A 25465-nucleotide genomic window follows, 5' to 3' on the forward strand; every position below is an offset into this window, starting at 1 on the left:
TGTGTGTGTGTGTGTGTGTGTGTGTGCGTGTGTGTAAATTATGTATGTGGTGTATACTATGTAGGCACCTGGGCTGAGCCATAAGGGAGACTAGGCATCTACCACCCTCACTACCAGATGTTTTTGCCCCCCCCCCACTTTGAGTTCTGAAAACACCATCACCCACTAATTAACTTGCCATTTTTGCAGATGAAGTGTTTGAGCTAGTAAGGTATCAATATTTACTGTTTACAAATGAACTATGACATTTCACCCCCGTTCCAAAATCGAAGGGTTTTGTCCATTTGGAAGTTTTCACATAGTGATCTTCTCGTCTATCACTTCGGCCATGCAGTGCGCCTCGCAAAAGTGATTGTGGTCTTCGTTATGAAATTATCAACTTTACCTTGTATGTCGAAATATTACCATATATACTAATTGTTTAAAGCAAAATTACCACAAAATTACCATATACAATGATTGTTAAAAGCAAAATTACCACAAAATTACCATATACACTAATTGTTTAAAGCAAAATTACCACAAAATTACCATATACACTGATTGTTTAAAGCAAAATTACCACAACATTACCATATACACTAATTGTTTAAAGCAAAATTACCACAAAATTACCATATACACTGATTGTTTAAAGCAAAATTACCACAACATTACCATTTTCACTGATTGTTTAAAGCAAAATTACCACAAAATTACCATATACACGGATTGTTTAAAGCAAAATTACCAAAACTATTGCTGATGGTAACCTCGAATAATCAAAATGATATCTATCTGTAAGCTCTGTTCAGCAGGTATAGCCAGATGAGTGTTGTCTCCTGTAGCGTACTTTCAATCCGGCAAAACACATTTTCAACATAGATAACAATAACCTAGCAAATTACATAGGTTGTCACTCAACTAATAAAGCCTATTATCACAAAATCCATGTAGCATTAGAATGCTGAAGGTGCCGTGCAGATGAGCAAGATCATTGAACAAACTGCCTGCCACGCGTTGGTCAGCGCGCGAAGCTGGGCACAGTGCACATTTTGACTAGGCTACTGATATTGCCTGGGGTTGTCCGGCATGCAAAATGACTTGTTGATCAATGACTGTCAACAGTTGTCGCAGAAGATGAGAGGCATTTTCGGAAGGTTAGACAGAATGTAATATGAGCAACAACAAAAATGTGAACTAGCTATTTGTAACGTTTGAATCAATTTTCTGACAGACTCATGCTACATTTGGTTAGGTTTGGGGTCCCGGGACTGCACTTGTGTCTTCGTCATTTGAATCGGGGCGGATGTGTATCGGTGAATCATTACATCCCTAGCTTCCTCTCAGATCCATTTCAACAATGTATCTGCGTGTTCTGTAGGTTGATGATGGTATGGAAAGGAGACATGACAGAGCTATGATTCATCAGCTGCTATGTTATGTTAGATTAAGACTGTTAGGCAGTAAGGTCCAGGTCACCGGTATAAACTGGTTTAATAAGAAATGAATGCCACTGCAGCCCTTCCAGCAACTGTTATATTTAATTGTCCCGATGCAATGCTTCCATTTTAATTTCATATCTATTTTATGTCCATCGGAATTAACATGCCTGGTCCACAATAGGTTCAAAATATCGATTAGAGAAAAAAAATCCTCTAGCAAATTCCTGCTCATGTTATCGACGTACAAAAGATAACACTGCCATAGAAGAGCTTCAGGCAGGTTTCCAAAGCCCAACGTTTGCTTTTGATCCCTATTCGATCCCAAGTCTTTAACTGAGATCCGAGTTAGTATTTTTACATAGCGCATGTAAATATATTAGAATCTCTCTAGACATTTCTTGTGATGTGTTTGCCCAGCTACATTCATATTTGCAGTTATTTGGCAGAATATGTCAGCACATGTCACGTCCTGACCAGTAAAAGGGGTTATTTGTTATAGTAGTTTGGTCAGGGCGTGGCAGGGGGGTGTTTGTTTTGTGTGTTTCGGGGTTTTGATGTGTGTTCTATATTTTCTATTTCTATGTTCATTATCTATGTTTTGTATTTCTGTGTTTTGGCCTGGTATGGCTCTCAATCAGGGACAGCTGTACTTCGTTGTCGCTGATTGGGAGCCATACTTAGCTAGCCCTTTTTCCACCTGTCTGGTGTGGGAAGTTGTTTTTGCATTGCTGTGAGAAGCCTGTGAAACTGTTTGTTCGTTGTGTTGCTTCTTGTTTTGGTTTTTGCTGGTTCACCGTTTATATTAAAATATGATGACCCCAACCCACGCTGCGCCTTGGTCTCATTCCAACAACGGACGTTACAGCACATCTTCTTGTTCAAAAAGTGCCAGCTTCCCTGCGTTAACCCTTCGCCCAATGCCAGAAACACACACCTAAACTAGCATTGCATAGGAATTCTATTCAGAAAACAAATTGTTATTGCCAACCACTTTCTGAACAGAGCACAGAATGAGCAGAGCTGTTTAAATGGGGTTTTACATAATGTTTCAAGCAGCAACAGGAGGGCATCTGAATCCCCCACATGTTGTGTTTGGAGAGGTAAAGGGGACACACAACCGACAGGTTCTGCTGCGGGTATTACACCCACACTCTCTCTTCTGGTTTGATTAATGCTACGCCAGCCTCTCTGCTCATCACCTAATAGTGGGCTGGTATTCTGACAACTAGATAATGGCTGCTAGTTCGACTTGCCATGGCATACAGAGCAGTAGTCGTTTTCGTAAGGCATCGTGATATTTAGACGTTCTGTGGCAGGCCCTAATCTTTCTAGCATTTGATGATGTTAAAATGCCTTCGGAATTAGCCTTTTCTGAGCCGACTCGGCTGGAAGCACAACATGACGTGTGCTTTGTTTAATAGCTGCAGAAAGGGCTGACATTTATCACAATACGCAATAGAAAAGTTTGTATTGCGGAAGAACATGGCATAACCTGCTCGGTAAGAGTTGAAATAAAAGTGAAAAGAGTAGGATCGCCTAGTAAAGTGGAAATCCATATATCTCTTGAAAAACATCAGATTAATGTATGCAAATAAAAGCAGTTAGAATTCTGTTTTCTTCTTCAAGGAGACAGACCCGTGTCAATACAAAATGCCAAATCCCCGTTAATTGTTTGTGTGGTCATGTGTTCTGTCTAAAGGAAACAACAATTATTTTGCAATACATTGTCCTCCTTTCGGTGATAGAACAACCACATTTTACAGTAATACCAAATACTGTACAAAAGCATCACCATATGGATCCCAGATATGGACCCCATCACCCTCTTAATTTGGGTGCCTGTATGAACTCACACATTCTTCTTTTTTTTACCTGTGAACAGTTTGGTGATGGCCTTGTTCTGGCGGCGTGCCGAGCAGATGAGGAGGAGCCAGGGCGGGAGGTACTCGTGGTGGCAGGCCAGGAGCTCAGCGATGGTCCTGGGGGTGCCTGAAGACCTCTGTTCTCCCTCACCCAGCTGACAGCCTTCGTCGATGGAGTCAACCAGGAGGAAGAGGGCCTGCTGAGGTGGCTTGGCACTCAAGAGTGGGAGGAGAACACACCTTTAGAGCAAGAGAGAAGAGGAGAGAGACTTAGAACTCTCTCTGTGCACCTAACGCTTTCCACCCCAAGCTGATGCTGTTGAAGAGAGGTGAGGATCATTGCCGACGTACATCAACAAAAATAGATTTAATGTCGGTCTAAGTCACAAGTTTGACTGTATCTTAGAAACTGTCTCTCTATCCACAGTTCAGCTTTCAGGCCCTTGACAGGCCTTCACAGTGCAAATGCAAATCTTTAGGGAATTGAAACCTGCAGTTATAGATAACAGGTGACATGCCCCCCCCCCCCAACGCTTCTGAAGAAAATCCTGGGGAAAACACTGGACTGTATGTACTGCATATAGACTGTATCCTAAATATTTGTTCTTAGCCGGGAGATGAAATAACTGAATTTCAACTGAATTTCAATTGAAAACAGACAGAGCAGGTCCATATTAATCAAATGAAGACGTGACAGCTTACAAGGCTGACGACTGTCTGGAATAGCCAGGAAAATCTTTTGAAAGTCATAAAAAAATCGCTGTCTGTGTTTGAGCCTACACACCCCCAAAAAACAGCCTCAATACACTGTAAATAATGTATAGTATTAAACCACATCAATCCTGGTCTATACTCACAAACCCAAGGGTTTAAATGCTGCATTAACCTTGAAATAACATGAGCGTGCAAGCCAAAGGGAAAAGTGAAGACCCCATTTGCTCGAATGATAATGTGTATTATGACTACGTGCATAAATGCCATGAAGCCAGCATTGTATCTGTCCCGTTTTATTTTCCCAACCTGCATGCTTCTGCTGGCAAAACGTCTGTGCCTGTGTATAGTACAGAGCTGCTACCCCCAGCCTGATTCCAGTCTTGAGACATTTTCTTTTGCTCTTGTAAATTACCACCACCGCTAAAACAGCGCTTAGTTATGCATGCCCTCGCTGATCAAATTGGAGCCTTTTAAACATTACTTTTAGTCAGACTGCAATTCCAATGCAAGGGCTCAGCAAACACTTTCCAGCCAAACCTCCCCTCCAAACCTCTATTTTCCAACAGCTCAATTTCTCAAGTGCAAGAAAAGGAGGGTAGTGCGCAGTCATCAACCTGCGAGCTCCATCATTACATCGCTCCATCTCAGAGAAACATGGCCGATTGCTCTTTCTGACGGCTGCAGCCCCACATCGAATCTGTAGCACAGACAGGAAAACCAGCCAAGAGGAATGCCAATCTGCCGAGTTTGTGTACTGCAAACAACTACAGCAATGCCGCCTGCAGACAAACAAATTCACAGAGACAGCAATGCGGGCCTTGTTATGAGACAAAGAGCTATTCTTTTCCTTACAATCAACTGCTTTTATAACTGTTGATAACTGACTTTCCTGCAGGAAGAAGACAGGGGCTTGAAATGAGCACAACAACGGGCTGGGTGCCAGACTAACGTCCGAACAACCTCAGCCAATGATGAGTGTGTTTGTGACGCACCCTTTGCCTCGTACGTTAACACTTACTATTTTGGTTGTTCTTATTCCGTCCTCGACATACGTAAATAGCGAGAGACCAATTATCATTTAGAGAAAGAAAGAGAATGTGAAATGTCCCTAATGCGCCCGCCATCTGTTGTGCTGCAGTCCCCATCTTCCACGGCCCGGCCACATTGTGCAACGTGGGCTTCGCTTTGAAGTTTCAGTGAAGATGTTTAGGCCCGACAGGCAGCACTGGGCACCTTGCTCACGTCTTACACATTTACTGCGACGCTTTTATGGAGTGGGGGCTGAGCCTGAAATTTCCTTCATCATGCAATGGCGCAGGGAGACTGTGGCTCAGGTCCAATATACTGTGCACGTCCGGCCATGACACCATTCTATTAATGGAAAAGAACAGCAGGTGGGTCAACTACTCACTGCAGAGACCCCATTGAAAAGCAATAGCGACTAGCACAGGGCCCACTGGATACCTGAACGAGACTCTTTTAATTAAGAAAATGAAGATTTCTTCATTTAAAGATTCCATTTAGAGAGAAAAGCCTGCTCAGCTTCTTTGCCTTAGTCAGGAGAGCTTAGCAGAAAAAGACTGCATGACAACAGCTGACTCATGGCCCAATCAGGGGGTGGGGAAAGAAAAAGCAACCAGCTAACAATCTGGAAAATGCATATTACTAATTTATACATAAAGCATGGTGTAATTCCAATCATATTCTCCTAACGAATCAACCTGATAGAGACAATGTGAGGAGTTCTGCTGGGAGCAATGTGGATTCTGAGAATTTAGCAAAATGGCAGCCATGACACAGCAAGCGCTGTTACCCCATTGCATTAGCAATTCTCTAACTTCCTCCAAAATCAGAAAGGAACTCATTTTACTCCTTCTTGGATTGAGTGATTTCACAGACTTACATTGACGGTACGTGTTTCTCAGCTTGTCATTGGTCAAGGACAGCAAAAACAAAACCAACAAGAAGTTGCGCAACAAAAATGTATGTAAGCGGTTACAAAGAGACTTCAGAGTGCTTCATGAAAAACTAAGCACTTTTCACACCGAACATATGCCGCATTTATGCAGAGGTGAATTGGTAACATGCCAACTACGCTGGAATGAAAAATGCTAGCATTTTGTCAAAGAGGAGTAAAGAAAGTACAGCAAAGCGTTTATATAGTGATGGGGCTCTCAGACATGTCAGCATAACACAATGTGAACTGGTGCTGCAGAACAAAGTAAAGCCATGTCTAAAAGCTCAAACAACTGCATCTCCACAACCCACAAGCCTCTGCAATAATTTTTTTTTTTCTTTTTACATTTTCTGATAAACTGGCATAAAGCTATTCGGCACCACATTTCATATCTCCATGGGCTCCCCCCCCCCCCCCCCCTCCTCCCTGCAGTAGCGAGGAGTAATGGATTGGTTGACTGGATTTACTGAATGTGTGCTTTTGAACAAAGCATTTTCTGAATTGCAGCGTACTGTTTTTCTCAGGGGAAAAAAGTATGTATAAACGGTGTAAATGCTACTAAATTCAGCAAAAAAAGAAAACGTCCCTTTTTCAGGACCCTGTCTTTCAAAGACAATTCATAAAAATCTAAATAACTTCACAGATCTTAATTGTAAAGGGTTTAAACACTGTTTCCCATGCTTTTTCAATGAACCAAAAACAATTAATGAACATGCGCCTGTGGAACGGTCGTTAAGACATTAAGGTCACAGTTATCAATTAAGGTCACAGTTATGAAAACTTAGGACACTAAAGAGGCCTTTCTACTGACTCTGAAAAACACCAAAAGAAAGATGCCCAGGGTCCCTGCTCATCTGCGTGAAGGTGCCTTAGGCATGCTACAAGGAGGCATGAGGACTGCAGATGTAGCCAGGGCTATAAATTGCAATGTCCGTACTGTGAGACGCCTAAGACAGCGCTACAGGGAGACAGGACGGACAGCTGATTGTCCTCGCAGTGGCAGACCACGTGTAACAACACCTGCACAGGATCGGTACATCCGAACATCACACCTGCGGGCAAGGTACAGGATGGCAACAACAACTGCCCAAGTTACACCAGGAACGCACAATCCCTCCATCAGTGCTCAGACTGTCCACAATAGGCTGAGAGAGGCTGGACTGAGGGCTTGTAGGCCTGTTGTAAGGCAGGTCCTCATCAGACATTACCGGCAACAATATCGCCTATGGGCACAAACCCACCATTGCTGGACCAGACAGAACTGGTAAAAAGTGCTCTTCACTGACAATTCACAGTTTTGTCTCACCGGGGGTGATGGTCGGATTCGCGTTTATCGTCGAAGGAATGAGCATTACACCGAGGCCTGTACTCTGGAGCGGGATCGATTTGGAGGTGGAGGGTCCGTCATGGTCTGGGGCGGTGTGTCACAGCATCATTGGACTGAGCTTGTTGTCATTGCAGGCAATTTCAACGCTGTGCGTTAAGGTAAGACATCCTCCCCTCTCATGTGGTACCCTTCCTGCAGGCTCATCCTGACATGACCCTCCACCATGACAATGCCACCAGCCATACTGCTCATTCTGTGCATGGCAAATCTGGTGCAGTCCATGAGCAGGAGATGCACTGCAGTACTTTATGCAGCTGGTGGCCACACCAGATACTGACTGTTACTTTTGATTTTGACCCCCCCTTTGTTCAGGGACACATTATTCCATTTCTGTTAGTCACATGTCTGTGGAACTTGTTCAGTTTATGTCTCAGTTGTTGAATCTTGTTAAGTTCATACAAATATGTTAAGTTTGCTGAAAATAAATGCATTTGACAGTGAGAGGACATTTCTTTTTTGCTGACTTTACATCTAAAGCTGGGCGGACACTACCATAAATTCCGGACTATAAGCCGCAACTTTATTCCCACGCTTTGAACCTCGCGGCTTAAACAATGACGCGGCTAATATATGGATTTTTCCCACTTTCAAATTTGTGGGTCCTGACAGCGTGGAGCATTGTCAAGAAATCCACTATCATCAACGGGTTTTGAAAGGCTGGACTGCTGCGTGTTGAAGAGGGCTCAGCGGGGGATTTGCCTCCGGATGAAAGTGACGAGAGCGACAATGAAAACAATCCAATATCGGATGAAGCAATTCTGAGGCTATTCAACTCCGACACCAAAGGAGATGACTTCAGTGGTTTCAGTGCACAGGAGGAGGAAGATAGTGACCAATGACTTTCTTGGTAGGCTACTGTTTACTGCAAATTTTTTATTTTTCCGTTAAAGCCTATTTATTTTTGTTACAAGCAGTGTTTCGTTAAAGCCTATTTATTTTTGTTACAAGCCATGTTTCGTTAAAGCCTATTTATTTTTGTTACAAGCAGTGTTTCGTTAAAGCTATTTATTTTTGTTACAAGCCGTGTTTCGTTAAAGCCTGTGTAAAGTTCATTTGTTTCAATGTACCGGTAGGCACCTGCAGCTTATAGACATGTGCGGCTTATTTATGTTCAAAATAATACTTTTTTAAAATTCAGTGGGTGCGGCTTATATTCAGGTGCGCTTAATAGTCCGGAAATTACGGTACTTGTTTTTAGCCCGATCTACGGGCTCCCGATCACATTCCGGCGCATTTTTGCAAATCGTAGGAAATCAGAGCAAACCCAGCATACAAAGTAACACAGCAGCCAGTAAAGTGTGAGCACATACCCAATTTGCGAATGATGGGTGTCATGGGCTCCCGGGCACTCAACAGTCACTTACGGCATTCTGATAATTTTCAAACATATTGAATACTGTATATTCGGCCTCAAATCGGCCATTATCACCAAGTGTGAGCAGTGCTCAGAGCAGGTGTGAGGCATGTCCCATCGTCAGCCATTCAGTCACTCAGAACTATACAAGTTTTGAGTGACTGAATGGTGTCAATGTAAATGTGAGAGGTTCTCCAATCGGTAGGCCCAGTAGAACCGGCAAAAATGGTGCAGTGTATTTTAGCCTTTCGCAGTAACTTGATTCAAGGTGCAAACAGCAAATTAGTTGGCTTACGGACAAAAAGCGGCATCTGGTAATGGATGTTGCAAAATAAAACAAAAATGTTCAGGCTTCCTAGAAAATGTAGTCTAGAGCTGTCTAATAAACAGTGCTCAATAGACAGCTCAGTTAATGCTAAATAGAGACAGAAGTGGCTAGCATATACAATTAAATAACCTGCACAAAAGCAACTTATTTTGTACTTTGGACCAAGAAAACAAAACACGAGTTCAATTTGGCATAAACCGAAAATTAATTTAAATGGCTTAAAAGCAGAAAAAGTACACAATTTAAGATAGTGGAATGAACAAAAACAGGTTTAAGCCCTACACTAACCCCTGAACGCCCAGACAAGGTGTGCATTCCCCGGGTCAGACGGACAGTTATTCAACACTGTCAGTGGGATCTGAAATTTCATCCCTTCCAACTCCACTACCCCCTACGCCTTCTTCTATACCCCTGTTAAATTTGACTCTGGGACACGTTACACAGTACCCACATGCTAGATGTCTGACGAAGTCTGATGACGCAGACTGTCGGGAAAATGAGATGGTCTCCTGTATTTCACCCTGATGATGAAACACAAGAAAACATAGTGAGCCAGACAAAGCCTATAAAGCCCATTCACTCTGGTCAGAACGAGACAGAAGAAGAAGGCTGATATCCTGCACGGCATTGCAGGATTGACGTCCTCTGAGAGCACAGAAGATCAACCGCAGCTGGGGCTTTCATTTCACATCACTTAGCGACCTCCTAACGTGCACAGGCAACAGCTCAGTTAACATTTAACCCGTTCGTCATGCAAACGCGCAAAGGGGATCTGATGCACATGTTTGGGCTTTTCAGTGCGATAACACCCCCTCCCATACCCACTGCCCCTGTATGCCAAGTCAAAGCGACGTGGACAGAGAGGCTGGCTCCAGAATGCTGAGTCATCGCGGCATCCTTTAAAAAGTGGCCTAATCTGCATTGAGTCTTTCTGCCGCCGAGCAACGCACGAGGGGTGCGCAGCCTTTCATCTTCAATTAGCATCCTCTTTTTTCGCTCCAACTGCCGCTCTGCAATACCCAACGCCACTCGCAATTACTAATTGAAATGACTACAATAAGAGTAAATGTACTGGTACAACTTTACAATAAGTGTCCCTTATAATAATGTATTTCCATGGTGTGCAGGTACAATGTTATCCTAGTGAAGGTAAACATTGTTTCATGGTACTTACCACTGTTGCACCTGTGGAATGCACAAATTCAAGAATTTGCCAATAAACTCAGAGTTGAGATGCATTTTTAGGATATATGATCATGACACAGGTTTGTGAGGTTAGGACAACCATGTGTGACTCACCACCTGGATTCGGTCTTATATAGCAAATTTAGAAATTGTGTTTACATTGGATAAAAGTAGAGACTCAGAGCTACAAAATGGTGTATCATACACTGCATTTTTGAGGAACAATGGGAAAGTAATTCTGCTTTGAAAGTTGATAAACTTGTAAACTCACTTTTGAGAAAATGGCCTTTGAATGTTTTGGTATCTAGTGAAGAGCTCTTCTTTATCTACAACTATTCAGCATCGTTTACACCCTCTTAAGCTTTAGCCCCACCCATCTCGTTTCACTCTCGGAGCGTTCAGAGCGCACACTTGGCGCTCAAGCCAATGATTTGTTAACCTGTTTAGGATAGGGGGCAGTATTTTCACGGCCGGATAAAAAACGTACCCGATTTAATCTGGTTATTACTCCTGCCCAGAAACTAGAATATGCATATAATTGTTTGATTTGGATAGAAAACACCCTAAAGTTTCTAAAACTGTTTGAATGGTGTCTGTGAGTATAACAGAACTCATATGGCAGGCCAAAACCTGAGAAGATTGCATACAGGAAGTGCCCTCTCTGACCATTTCTTGGCTTTCTATAGCCTCTTTATGGAAAATAGAGGATCTCTGCAGTAACGTGACATTTTCTAAGGCTCCCATAGGCTCTCAGAAGGCGCCAGAACGGGGAATGATGACTCTGCAGTCCCTGGCTGAAAAACAGTAGCGCATTTGGATAGTGGTCGATCTGAGAACAATGAAACGGGCGTGCGCGTGCACGTGAAGAGTCCATTTTACATTTTCAGTCTTTGAACAAAAACAACGTCGCCCGGTCGGAATATTATCGCTATTTTACGAGAAAAATTGCATAAAAATGGATTTTAAACAGCGCTTGACATGCTTCGAAGTACGGTAATGGAATATTTTGAAATTTTTTGTCACGATACGCGCCGGCGCGTCACCCTTCGGATAGTGTCTTGAACGCAAGAACAAACGCAGCTATTTGGATATATCTATGGATTATTTGGAACCAAACCAACATTTGTTGTTGAAGTAGAAGTCCTGGGAGTGCATTCTGACGAAGAACAGCAAAGGTAATCCAATTTTTCTTATAGTAAATCTGAGTTTGGTGAGTGCCAAACTTGGTGGGTGTCAAAATAGCTAGCCATGATGGCCGGGCTATCTACTCAGAATATTGCAAAATGTGCTTTCACCGAAAAGCTATTTTAAAATCGGACAAAGCGATTGCATAAAGGAGTTCTGTATCTATAATTCTTAAAATAATTGTTATGTTTTTTGTGAACGTTTATCGTGAGTAATTTGCTAAATTCACCGGAAGTTTCGGTGGGTATGCTAGTTCTGAACATCACATGATAATGTAAAAAGCTGTTTTTTGATATAAATGTGAACTTGATTGAACAAAACATGCATGTATTGTATAACATAATGTCCTAGGAGTGTCATCTGATGAAGATCATCAAAGGTTAGTGCTGCATTTAGCTGTGGTTTTGGTTTTTGTGACATTATATGCTAGCTTGAAAAATGGGTGTCTGATTATTTCTGGCTGGGTACTCTCCTGACATAATCTAATGTTTTGCTTTCGTTGTAAAGCCTTTTTGAAATCGGACAATGTGGTTAGATAAAGGAGAGTCTTGTCTTTAAAATGGTGTAAAATAGTCATATGTTTGAAAAATTGAAGTTTTGGGATTTTTGAGGAGTTTGTAATTCGCGCCACGCCCTATCATTGGATATTGGATATAGATGTAAGAACATGAAAACAGCTAGCTAGCCAGGTAAACAATGAACCTAGCTGGGTAAACAAAGTGTAAGATCACACACATCACGTAACGTTCACTAACGAGCCAGCCAGCTAACGTTAGCTAGTTAAGGGCTTGTAAGTAAGCATTTCACAGTAAGGTCTACACCTGTTGTATTCCGCGCATGTGACAAATAACACAATACATTTAAAAAAAGACGAGTTCGACATGATTGCCAACACAGACTGACCAGCTCAAATAAACAGATGCATTCTACATGGTAGACCAAATCGAACTCTCTCGGCATGTCCAGCCCACTCATTATCTCAGCCAATCATGGCTAGGGGGAAGTTGCTGTCTTTTTCTGTGGCTTAACCACCAAGGCTGGTAATTTAACAATTTTATTTGTATTTACAGATGGCATACAAGGTTGTTATTAAGGCACATTTTTATTTTATTTTACCTTTATTTAACTAGGCAAGTCAGTTTAAGAACACATTCTTATTTTCAATGACGGCCTAGGAACGGTGGGTTAACTGCCTTGTTCAGGGGCAGAGCGACAGATTTTTACCTTGTCAGCTCGGGGATTCAATCTTGCAACCTTACAGTTAACTAGTCCAACGCTCTAACCACCTGCTTTACATTGCACTCCACGAGGAGCCTGCCTGTTACGCGAATGCAGTAAGAAGCCATGGTAAGTTGCTATCTAGCATTAAACTTATCTTATAATAAACAATCAATCAATCAATCATAATCACTAGTTAACTACACATGGTTGATGATATTACTAGTTTATCTAGCCTGTCCTGCATTGCATATAATCGATGCGGTGCGCATTCGCGAAAAAGGACTGTCATTGCTCCAACGTGTACCTAACCATAAACATCAATGTCTTTCTTAAAATCAATACACAAGTATATATTTTTAAACGTGCATATTTAGCTAAAAGAAATCCAGGTTAGCAGGCAATATTAACCAGGTGAAATTATGTCATTGCACGCAGAGTCAGGGTATATGCAACAGTTTGGGCCGCCTGGCTCGTTGCGAACTAATTTGCCAGAATTGTACGTAATTATGACATAACATTGAAGGTTGTGCAATGTAACAGGAATATTTAGACTTAGGGATGCCACCCGTTAGATAAAATACGTAACGGTTCCGTATTTCACTGAAAGAAAAAACGTTTTGTTTTCGAGATCATAGTTTCCGGATTCGACCAAGGCTCGTATTTCTGTGTGTTTATTATATTATAATTAAGTCTATGATTTGATAGAGCAGTCTGACTGAGCGGTGGTAGGCACCAGCAGGCTCGTAAGCATTCATTCAAACAGCACTTTCCTGCGTTTTGCCAGCAGCTCTTCGCAATGCTTCAAGCATTGCGCTGTTTATGACTTCAAGCCTATCAACTCCCGAGATTAGGCTGGTGTAACCGATGTGAAATGGCTAGCTAGTTAGCGGGTTGCGCGCTAATAGCGTTTCAAACGTCACTCGCTCTGAGATTTGGAGTAGTTGTTCCCCTTGCTCTGCATGGGTAAAGCTGTTTCGAGGGTGGCTGTTGTCGATGTGTTCCTGGTTCGAGCCCAGGTAGGAGCGAGGAGAGGGACGGAAGCTATACTGTTACACTGGCAATACTAAAGTGCCTATAAGAACATCCAATAGTCAAAGGTATATGAAATACAAATCGTATAGAGAGAAATAGTCCTATTATTCCTATAATAACTATAATCGGTATCGACGTTGAAAAATCATAATCGGTCGACCTCTAGTCACCAGTGGTGGGAAAGTACCCAATTGTCATACTTGTGTCACATCCTGACCAGTAAAGGGGGTTATTTGTTATTGTAGTTTGGTCAGGACGTGGCAGGGGGTGTTTGTTTAGAGTGTTTCGGGGTTTGTTGGGCTATGTTATTATGTAAGAGGGGTGTTTGTTTAGAGTGTGCCGGGGTTTTTGGTCTATGTTCTAGGTTAGTGTTTTTCTATGTTCAGTCTAGTTTTCTACTTCTATGTTTAGGGTTTGTTGATTGACCTTCAATTGGAGGCAGCTGTTCCTCGTTGCCTCTGATTGAAGGTCCTATGTATAGGGGTGTTTGTGCTATGGGGGTTTGTGGGTAGTTGTCTCCTGTTTTGTGTCTGTGCACCTGACAGGACTGTTTAGTGTCGTTTGTTGTTTTGTATACATGTTTCTTTTGTTTTTCCTTCTTTTAATAAAAATAAAGAAGATGAGTATACACGTTCCCGCTGCACCTTGGTCCAATCCTTACGACAACCGTGACAACTTGAGTAAAAGTAAAGATACCTTAATAGAAATGACTCAAGTAAAAGTCACCCATTAAAATACTACTTGAGTAAAAGTATTTGGTGTTAAATATACTTAAGTATCAAAAGTCAAAGTATAAATCATTTGGCACAATAGATTTTTGTTTTACCAATAGCCAGTGCACACTCCAACACTCAGACATAATTTACAAACAATACATTTGTATTTAGTGAGTCTGCCAGATCTGAGGAAGTAGGGATGACCAGGGATATTCTTCTGATAAGTGTGTGAATTTGAAAATTGTCCTGTCCTTGTAAGCATTTGAAATGTAATGAGTACTTTTGGGTGTCAGGGAAAATGTACAGAGTAAAAAGTACATCATTTTCTTCAGGAATGTATGGAATAAAAGTTGTCAAATATTTAACTAGCAAAGTAAACAGATACCCCAAAAAACGACTTAAGTAGTACTTTAAACAATTTTTACATAAGTACTTTACAATACAGTGCTTGACAGAAACTGAGCATTATTTTTCCATCATGATCATTGATACTCACGTATGTGAGTTGTTGGGAGTTGAGACAAAACAAGCGTATCGTTAGAAGGTTAAGTTATCCTCTAATACAGTTAAATAATGCCTCGATGTGTTTTGTTGTCCATATGACCGATTCTGTTGGACCAAACCTGAAATTCAAATAGCGAGTTGAAACTGCTTGTTGTCAGTAAGGAAGAAGTGAACTTTTGTCTTTGTTGTTGTGAGTGGCAGGGGGAGGGGCTTTGAGTCTGTGTGGAAGTGGGAAGGTGCACAGTACACATAGCACAGAAGGAACAAAAAAAAACAAAAATGGATTCTTGCTATACAGGCATTTGGAACACTGCGCTAGAACATACATTTGAATTAATCAAATGAATTGGATATATCGCCCAGCCCTACATCCAGATCGCATCCATCATTTACAAAGTTTCTGAAAGTTTCTCCTTATGTTACTAACAACATCGGAAGTGCCGAATTACAGAAGACGAAAAGCTGCATTTTGCTGTCAAACTTGATTTGTAAATGTTAGCAACAAGCTAGTCATTGCCTACAGCCATTGCATGTATAAAGATAGAACATTACCTTGTTCTGCTAGCTGTAGGCTTATGTATTTAAAAAAAATATATACACTACCATTCAAAAGTTTGGGGTCACTTAGAAATGTCCTTGTTTTTGAAAGAAAAGCAATTTTTTTGTCCATTAAAATAACATAAAATTGATCAGAAATACAGTGTAGACATTGTTAATATTGTAAATGACTGTTGTAGCTGGAAACGGCAGATTTTTTATTGAATATCTACATAGGCGATTAGAGGCCCATTATCAGCAACCATCACTCCTGTGTTCCAATGGCACGTTGTGTTAGCTAATCCAAGTTAATAATTTTAAATGGCTAAATGATCATTAGAAAACCATTTTGAGATTATGTTAGCACAGCTGAAAACTGTTGGTCTGATTAAAGAAGAAAGAAAACTGGCCTTCTTTAAACTAGTTGAGTATCTGGAGCATCAGCATTTGTGGGTTCAATTACAGGCTCAAAATGGCCAGAAACAAATTACTTTCTTCTGAAACTCGTCAGTCTATTCTTATTCTGAGAAATGAAGGTTATTCCATGCAAGAAATTGCCAAGAAACTGAAAATCTCTGGTCTTCTAGGCAGAGTTGCAAAGAAAAATCCATATCTCAGACTGGCCAATAGAAGACCAGCATCCCGGAGTCACCACTTCACTGTTGACGTTTGGCCCTGTCCGGGGGTATCATCGGATGGGGCCACAGTGTCTTCTGATCCCTCCTGTCTCAGCCTCCAGTATTTATGCTGCAGTAGTTTATGTGTCGGGGGGCTAGGGTCAGTCTGTTACATCTGGAGTATTCTCTTGTCTTATCCGGTGTCCTGTGTGAATGTAAATATGCTCTCTCTAATTCTCTCTTTCTTTCTTTCTCTCGGAGGACCTGAGCCCTAGGACTACCTGGCATGATGACTCCTTGCTGTCCCCAGTCCACCTGGCCATGCTGCTGCTACAGTTTCAACTGTTCTGCCTGCAGCTACGGAACCCTGACCTGTTCACCGGACGTGCTTGTTGCACCCTCGACAATTACTATGATTATTATTATTTGACCATGCTGGTCATTTACGAACATTTTAACATCTTGACCATGTTCTGTTATAATATCCACCCGGCACAGCCAGAAGAGGACTGGCCACCCCTCATAGCCTGGTTCCTCTCTAGGTTTCTTCCTAGGTTTTTGGCCTTTCTCAGGAGTTTTTCCTAGGGAGTTTTTCCCAGCCACCGTGCTTCTTTCACATGCATTGCTTGCTGTTTGGGGTTTTAGGCTGGGTTTCTGTACAGCACTTTGAGATTTCAGCTGATGTACGAAGGGCTATATAAATAAATTTGATTTGATTTGATTTGATTTGACGTTGAGACTGGTGTTTTGCGGGTACTATATAATGAAGATGCGATATGGCCAAAATCTCATATCCCGATTTAGGTCATTTCATATCCTGAAACAATACATATCACGATATAGCACATTTTCTGTCAATTCAATGAATAAATAGTTTATATAAAATGACCACGTGTAAAGGCCTATTTCTCATTACATTTTGAATTATACTCAACAAATAAAAGGTACTTACTCATATTTCATTATTTCTCCTTTTATTTAGAACCGTTGTGCAAATTTTCAATTAAGCATGTAACAAAATCTAAAATATGAATGTATAAAATCTAATAAAAGGTAAATAGAAAACACTTCAACTATAGTTGCAAACCAAATAAATATAGGCCTAAAATATATATATATTTTGGGGGGCTTGCCTGTTTTGCATGTTATTTTGACATTAATACGTGTCACATATCAATTTGCATTTGGTACCTTAGGTCGAGTGTTAGCATCAACTCACGAAACCCCCGTTTCTCGACCGTGTAAATTGGGGCCATGTCTTTGCAGATGTAAGTTGTAACGGCAGCTGTTATCTCCTTCACATCTTCGTGATTCTTTGCCATATGGTGTGCCGTGGACAAAAGCCTCTTGCAACGTCTGAGTCGAGGGTTTGTTTTGAGCACTCAACTGTACTTTTTTGGGTCTCATGATTCTTGCGTACAGTTGAAGTCGGAAGTTTACATACACCTTAGCCAAATACATTTAAACTCAGTTTCTCACAATTCCTGACATTTAATCCTAGTAAAAATTCCCTGTCTTAGGTCAGTTAGGATCACCACTTTATTTTAAGAATGTGAAATGTCAGAATAATAGTAGAGAGAATCATTTATTTCAGGTTTTATTTCTTTCATCACATTCCCAGTGGGTCAGAAGTTTACAAACACTCAATTAGTATTTGGTAGCATCGCCTTTAAATTGTTTAACTTGGGTAAAGCATTTCGTGTAGGCCCATTCTTCCTGACAGAGCTGGTGTAACTCAGTAAGGTTTTTTAGGCCTCCTTGCTCGCACACACTTTTTTAGTTCTGCCCACACATTTTTTATGGAATTGAGATCAGGGCTTTGTGATGGCCACTCCAATACCTTGACTTTCTTGTCCTTATGCCATTTTGCCACAACTTTGGACGTATGCTTGGGGTCATTGTCCATTTGGAAGACCCAAGCTTTAACTTCCTGACTGATGTCTTGAGATGTTGCTTCAATATTTCCACATAATTTTCCATCCTCATGATGCCATCTATTTTGTGAAGTGCACCAGTCCCTCCTGCAGCAAAGCACCCCCACAACATGATGCTGCCACCCCCGTGCTTCACGGGTTGGGATGGTGTTCTTCGGCTTTGCCCTCCCCCTTTTTCCTCCAAACATAACGATGGTCATTATGGCCAAAAAGTTCCATTTTTGTTGTATCAGACAAAGGGACATTTCTCCAAAAAGTACGATCTTTGTCCCCATGTGCAGTTGCAAACCGTAGTCTGGCTTTTTTTATATCGGTTTTGGAGCACTGGCTTCTTCCTTGCTGAGCAGCCTTTCAGGTTATGTCAATATAGGACTCGTTTTACTGTGGATATAGATACTTTTGTACCCGTTTCCTCCAGCATCTTCACAAGGTACTTTGCTGTTGTTCTGGGATTGATTTGCACTTTTCGCACCAAAGTATGTTCATCTCTAGGAGACAGAACACGTCTCCTTCCTGAGCGGTATGACGGCTGAGTGGTTCCATGGTGTTTATACTTGCGTACTATTGTTTGTACAGATGAACGTGGTACCTTCAGGCGTTTGGAAATTGCTCCCAAGGATGAACCAGAATTGTGGAGATCTTGGCTGATTTCTTTTGATTTTCCCATGATGTCAAGCAAAAAGGCACTGAGTTTGAAGGTAGGCCTTGAAATACATCCACAGGTACACCTCCAATTGACTCAAATGAGGTTGATTAGCCTATCAGAAGCTTCTAAAGCCATGATATAATTTTCTGGGATCTTCCAAGCTGTTTAACTTCTTATGGCTGGGTGGCAGTGCCCAGAGTAAACTGCCTGCTACTCAGGCCCAGAAGCTAAGATATGCATATTATTAGTAGATTTGGATAAAAAACACTCTGAGGTTTCTAAACGGTTTGAATGATGTCTGTGAGTAAAACAGAACTCATATGGCTGGCAAAAAACTGAGAAAAAATCCAACCAGGAAGTGGGAAATCTGAGGTTTGTCGTTTTTCAAGTCTTGGCCTATCCAATATACAGTGTCTGTGGGGTCATATTGCACTTCTTAAGGCTTCCACTAGATGTCAAGAGTCTTTAGAACCTTGTTTGAGGCTTCTATTGTGAAGTGGAGGGGAATAAGAGCTGATTGTATCAGGTGTCTGCCAGATGGGCATGAGCTTCAGCCATGCGCACGCCTGTGAGAGGTAGCTGAGTTCCATTGCATTTCTAAAGACAAAGGAATTCTCCGGTTGAAATCTTATTGAAGATTTATGATAAAAACATCCTAAAGATTGATTCTATACATTGTTTGACATGTTTCTACAAACTGTAATGGAGTTCTTTGAGTTTTCGTCTTGCCTGCGCGTCGTGAATTTGAATTTGTGAACTGAAGGCGCGAACAAAAAGAAGGTATTTGGACATAAAGGATGGACTTTATCGAACAAAACAAACATTTATTGTGGAACTGGGATTCCTGGGAGTGCATTCTGATGAAGATCATCAAAGGTAAGTGAATATTTGTAATGCTATTTCTGACTTCTGTTGACTCCAACATGGCGGATATATTTTTGGCTTGTTTTTGTGTCTGAGCGCCGTACTCAGATTATTGCACAGGTTTAACGAGAGGTTTATATTTAAAATGGTGTAAAATACTTGTATGGTTGAGGAATTTTAATTATGAGATTTCTGTTGTTTGAATTTGGAGCTCTGCACTTTCACTGGCTGTTGTCATATTGATCCCGTTAACGGGATTTCAGCCATAATAAGTTAAAGGCACAGACAACTTAGTGTATGTAAACTTCTGACCCACTGGAATTGTGATACAGTGAATTATAAGTCTGTAAACAATTGTTGGAAAAATTACTTGTGTCATGCACAAAGTAGATGTCCTAACCGACTTGCCAAAACTATAGTTTGTTAACAAGAAATTTGTGGAGTGGTTGAAAAACGAGTTTTAATGACTCCAACCTAAGTGTATATAAACTTCCGACTTCAACTGTAGGTGGTAAAAGAGGTTAGTGGTGTTTGAGCCTGTTGTCGGGACCGGCCTGCGGCATATTTTGCATAGGACGGTTTTCTGGTCCATGTCAGACTTTTCATACGCAAACCACGCCCATGCGACCGAAGTAGCCCCTCTTTTAGGTACGAGCTCCCTGTCTCTTATGCTCTGTGTCACGTTCACTCTCCTCCATGTTTGTTTGTGCTGCAAATTTCCTTCCACACGGCATGTGTAGAAGAATGCAAAGCGTCGTCCAATTGACAAAAAATATTGCCCGCAAAGAGTGTGATTTGCGACACAACGAAATAAACTATAGAGCATAATATGAAACGATAGACGTTTTTCTATCGTCACACGATATATATCGTCATATCGCCCAGCCCTACACAGAGTTGGATGAGATCTTCAGGGTTTTCTAATGATCAATTAGCCTTTTTTAAATGATAAACTTGGATTAGCTAACATATCGTGCCATTGGAACACAGGAGTGATGGTTGCTGATAATGGGCCTCTAATCGCCTATGTAGATATTCCATTAAATATCAGCTGTTTCCAGTTAAAATTGTCATTTACAACATTAACAATGTCTACACTGTATTTCTGATCAATTTGATGTTATTTTAATGGACAAAAAAATTGCTTTTCTTTCAAAAACCAGGACATTTCTAAGTGACCCCAAAATTTTAACGGTAGTGTATATATTTTGACGAATGAGTCAATTCAATTAAGTGGCTAATGTTCATTTGGAGGAAAATAGAAATGTAATGTTTGGAAAAACTTCCTTCAACTTTCTTAGCAAAAGGATCATAAAGGAAAAAACATTGACCCACTGAGTGAACAAAATACTGCCAAGAAACTCAAACCTGGTTATCAGATTCAAGCCATGATCACTTTCCAAGGTTCCTTTGCTCCCACATACAGATTTGCCTGGCAGTTATTCAAACTACTGCACGCTCATTTAAAAATCCCCCTTACAAACAAACCCCAAAAGCTCTCACCTAAACAAAAAAAGAACCTGCCCTTTCAGCACATTTCCTAGTGCCTTGAGCTTTTAGAGTGCCCACATGACTGCGTTTATTCCACCTATTTATTTGTGCTCTTTTGTCCTGAGGAAAAAAGCTAGACATACCGCAGGGAGACTATTTGATAGTTTTAAACGACAAGGTCAAATTAATTCCACTGTTAGTCCTCTACTCAAAACATGTTAGAGGCCATTGTTAGAGGGAAAGTATTTTGCAATTAGATGGCATGAGTACATTTGTGAGATTCCTTTGTATATTATCAAGTTTGTGCAGTTTTGTTGGTTATCAACAGTCCTATACGGTGCTTGAATTCCCCACCACCCACCTTCCTCCCAGGTTTTCACACTTTGTTGTTGTTTCTATCAAGATTAAGATTAAAGGTATATAACAATAGCACACAATGGTGAATGGAGAGGATGGCAGAGCATAGGATGGAAACCAGGTTGAACCAGGTTTAATGTATTGACACAACCAGTGATTACGATCAACAAACATGCTTGTTTGGTCAAGGAATTTGACCGACCCCTCTGGCATTCACATGCTGGTAAGGTTTTAAAACCGAGTCTTGAGGTCAAGGCTCCGCCAGTCTTGTTTACCAGGAGCCTAACCTTTACAAATGAACACACTATTATTCATTCTTGAGCAACAATATAGCCTAGTTTTTGGAACATGTTCACCTGAGATTAGATTCCATTTCTTAAGTAAATTAGGGGAACCCTATGTTTGGAAAAAGAATACACTTTTATAATCCTCCGTTGCTTGCTTTGCCTATTGAGCATGTCAGAACGCAAAGATAGAGCGGTGGATATTGGCTGTGATACACTTCCCAACTTTCTGCAACCTGATAGGATCTAGTATTTGTGTACAACAGAGCCCAAGATTCTTTTACACCAGAGATGGTGATAAGACATTCTCCAGAGTGCATATTTACTCCACAAACAAAAGGCTGTAATCTTCGTTGGATAAGAATTCTGTCTGTTGTCCACAGAGTCTGAACCAAACCTCAAGCGGTAAAGAAATGCACTTGTTTAGGCCAGGCTGGGATGTTGATGCTGTCTGTGAGAAGCTTTCCATTCCCTTGACACTGACCAGAACTGGACCTCTGTCTGTCCGCTGGTTGTTTATGTCCCCATGTTAACCTGCCTTTATCTCAAATTTCACAGTCAAGTCCCAGGCATCAATAGTGGCCTTATTACTATAATAACTGACACAGGGCTACTTCCTCAGCTTCTTTTGGGAAAAAAAAGACCAGGGAAATCAATGAGTCCATTGGCCATTTAAAAATGATTTACCTTGCTGAACGTTTGACCCACTTTCCCAGTGTGTGATGTAGAGATGGTGCAATAAGCATCACCAGATGGCCAGACAAGAGGCATGTGTGTTCAACACTGCATTCCATCCCATGTGTGTATAGTATAGACTGGTTGACCCATCGTGCTGACAAGTCGTGCAAGTAGCACACACACAAGGCAGTTCCTTTAAAAATATAGGTTCAAACCCCTTTTAAAGCCCCAGTCTTACAGAGAGAAAAGACTGTGTGGATCACATTATATGACCGAGCTTGATCCTGTACGGTACTTTGTTTCACATGTGCAGCCCACATCTTCATATAGGGCAGTCAGTCACACACTTCCAAGCAGTACGTTCTTCCCTCCGGCCAACTGAGCCTGGGTGCCACTTAAAATAACTGACCTTTTTCTCAACTAAGGGCTGGCGGGGACAGTCCCACAGCATGCCACAGAACGGGAAAACAACAACACAAACACTATGTCAATGGGTAGGGGGACAGAGGACTGCTGGGATAGGGTTAAGGGAAGTGTGTGAGCAGTAAAAGTGGGAGGGGTGGGGTAAGGACAGGGGGGTGGAGGGAAGGGGGTGGGGCAGCAGGCTTCACCTACCTCTTGAAAGCCTCAGTGGGGTTTCTCTCACACTCCCCGGGCTGCAGGACGCTCTGCACCGCTGGATCGCGCACCTTCTCCTCGTAACCCGGCAACAGGCCGCTCCGGCAAATCTGGGCCACCAGACCTCGGATGAAGCCGCCCAGGCAGAGTGTGTCCGAGTCGTCCGCCCGGCAGAAATGGAAGGCCAGACTCTGCTGCTGCAGCCCCCGATGAGTGCCCTGGGTTGAAGAGGGCCACAGGAGCTCCGTGCACAGGGCCGTCTTCCCACTCCCAGGCCCCCCCACCAGCAACACCCCCCAGGCGGTGGCCTTCCCAGAGCCTGCTGCGGAGCTGCCGCAGGGGTTAGATGCGCCCGTGCCAGAGGCACCGGCCTGCTTGCTGGGAGTGCTGGTCAAACCACTCAGGCCATTAGTCTTTTCCTGGAGACAGTGCTGGATCTTGTGGAAGACCCACTCCCTGCAGTAAAAGCGCTTCCCCTGCAGCAAACTGGTTTGGGCCATTTTGAGATACTGCTGTTCTGGCTTTTCCTCATAGGGCTTTCCTTGCCCTCACATTTTCAACCCAGAGTAGGCCAGCTGTAAATTTGAGTATCCATTTTTTTGCCTCCACATGTGCCTTTCCAAGTTGATCGCAGCTGTCCTTAGTGTTGTGATAAAGCCAGTGTACAACTGAAGCTCCCTTCTGAGAAAACAGAATGGCTGTGGGCAAGAAAAGCAGTGTTTGGGACGTCGCTGAATATCTGGGGCAAAAAAAGAGTCACAATTGAGGCTTGTACTGTACATTTTCCACTAACTTCTTCCATGGCTTTCTCATTGGCTGGACTGAATGCTCAGTGTTATTCCAGGTTTGTTGCTTTAACATGGTGTTGTGCATGACAGGGCACAGTGCTTTGAGTGCATCCACTCTTCAAACTCAACCAATGCTTGATAAAATTAGCCCTGAGAGTCAGTGATTTGTTTCCCTTAATACATTTCATAGGGAAACTGGAGCGGGTATATAGTTTCCATTACATTAACATTTGAGAGTGCCAGAGTTGTGTTGGTCTCTCCAATAACATTGATTGCCTGGTCACTTTCCTGGAATAAACAGAACCTTGCTGTAAAAAAAAAATCAGATTACAGATTCAACTGTTATCTAGCCTATACAATTACACAGTTCACTCTCATTGGAAAAATGCATAGCTTTGCAGAATGGGGGAGCGTGTTTATAACACAGTAACTAACAAGACATTGTCGATGGTCCACACTCTTGGATTCTTGTCAAGGTTTCATTCAGTATCTCTAACCTACTCACTGATCTCCCGTCCTTCCTAGGTGGCTTTAAATCGCAAACATTTCACATCCGGGGAAAAACTCCAAATGAGAGGACCCCCTTTATCTGCATACAGCGACATTAATTCTCCCTATCCCACGATGCAATAATGACATAAATAAATAGCTTATAAGTGTAGTTTCTTGTCAGATCGGCAATACAGTGAGTGTAATATGTATATCAATTTAAAACACGTGTATTGTGTCTGGTAAATGTTATTCACCTTTCTCATGTTTTCTAGGCGCCCACCTCATCGCGTAACCAATAGCCTGCTACAGCGCTCTCATTTTGGAAATACATGACAAAGAGGCAGTTTTAAACTCATAAAAGAAATGCAACCGCAAGCAAAAGCCTACAAATATGTATTAGGGGTAAACTGTCATAGGTATCGATGAAAAGTGGGCCAAACGACTGGTCGGGCTACGCCGTCTTTTGTATGACAAAAAAACCTCACCCATTTCAAATGAAATAGAATTTAAGACCTTTAGTCAGTCTAAAAACCTACACTATATAAAAAAATAATGGCATTCCTACAAACAAAGAATAGGTCAATGACCTGAATGCGGTCCTCAATCTTGTAAAATACAATGTAAAAAGTGTTTTTTAACTTCAAGCAAATGTGGAACGTTTGCCCATTTTTCAATGTTACAATTTCAAATACCGTATAGCCTACGGCTTCTCACCTCTTGCTGAATCCCCCTTTTCATTTGGTTGCTGTGTCCGTGGTTAAACCATTTGTCTCTCTAACCAAATGCTATGCTTTAAAAGCAATGTTTGATTGGCTTAATCTATTTCTAAACCCAATCTTCGATTTTTTTTCCATCAGCGTCTTTGCATTTCTCTTTCTTTCAGGAGCCGCGGCTCCTCCTGCTATCCAACACAGCGCTGCAGCCTACTATACTTAACCAGTCTCTCAGCCTCCAAACATTCTAATATTCTATCTCCTTGCATTCAGAGCACACACGCAGGATGGACGCAAAGTCTGATGGGAATTAGAGTTTTATAGGTACCTAAGCCGCCATTATAAGGGCCTTAAAATAATAAACACATTGACTTTCTGCGTTATAGGACATTAATAACGAGTGTAAAGTTTGGAGTTGAAACCATCGCAGCAGTTTTTCTCTTTATTTACATAGATGTTTAACAATGCTAAAATAATGTTATTACAACAATGTTGCATAGAGTAAAAAGTGTTTCAGACATTTCCACACACCTTATAATCACCGATGAAGGTTGACCATTGAACTAAAGGCAAAAAA

General features: G+C 41.7%; 1 protein-coding gene across 3 annotated transcripts in view; it reads right to left on the bottom strand.

Moving 5' to 3' along the window:
- LOC115205153 (ankyrin repeat domain-containing protein 50) overlaps positions 1 to 25186 on the bottom strand; it is a 45135-nt gene extending 19949 nt beyond the window's left edge. The window contains exons 1-3 of one of the 3 annotated variants that reach the window (XM_029770850.1): positions 24890 to 25186; positions 22893 to 23634; positions 3297 to 3526 (exon numbers count right to left, since the gene is read on the bottom strand). In XM_029770850.1, the coding sequence (XP_029626710.1) occupies positions 3297 to 3526; positions 22893 to 23395 (733 nt within the window). In that variant the 5' untranslated portion in view covers positions 23396 to 23634; positions 24890 to 25186. Of the gene's footprint in view, positions 1 to 3296; positions 3527 to 22892; positions 23992 to 24889 lie in introns of all 3 variants that reach the window. The other 2 variants (XM_029770849.1, XM_029770848.1) reach the window with 2 other exon arrangements.
- Positions 25187 to 25465: the final 279 nt, after the last annotated feature.

This window comes from Salmo trutta, chromosome 13, assembly GCF_901001165.1.
Source record: "Salmo trutta chromosome 13, fSalTru1.1, whole genome shotgun sequence".
Classification (NCBI taxonomy): Eukaryota; Metazoa; Chordata; class Actinopteri; order Salmoniformes; family Salmonidae; genus Salmo; species Salmo trutta.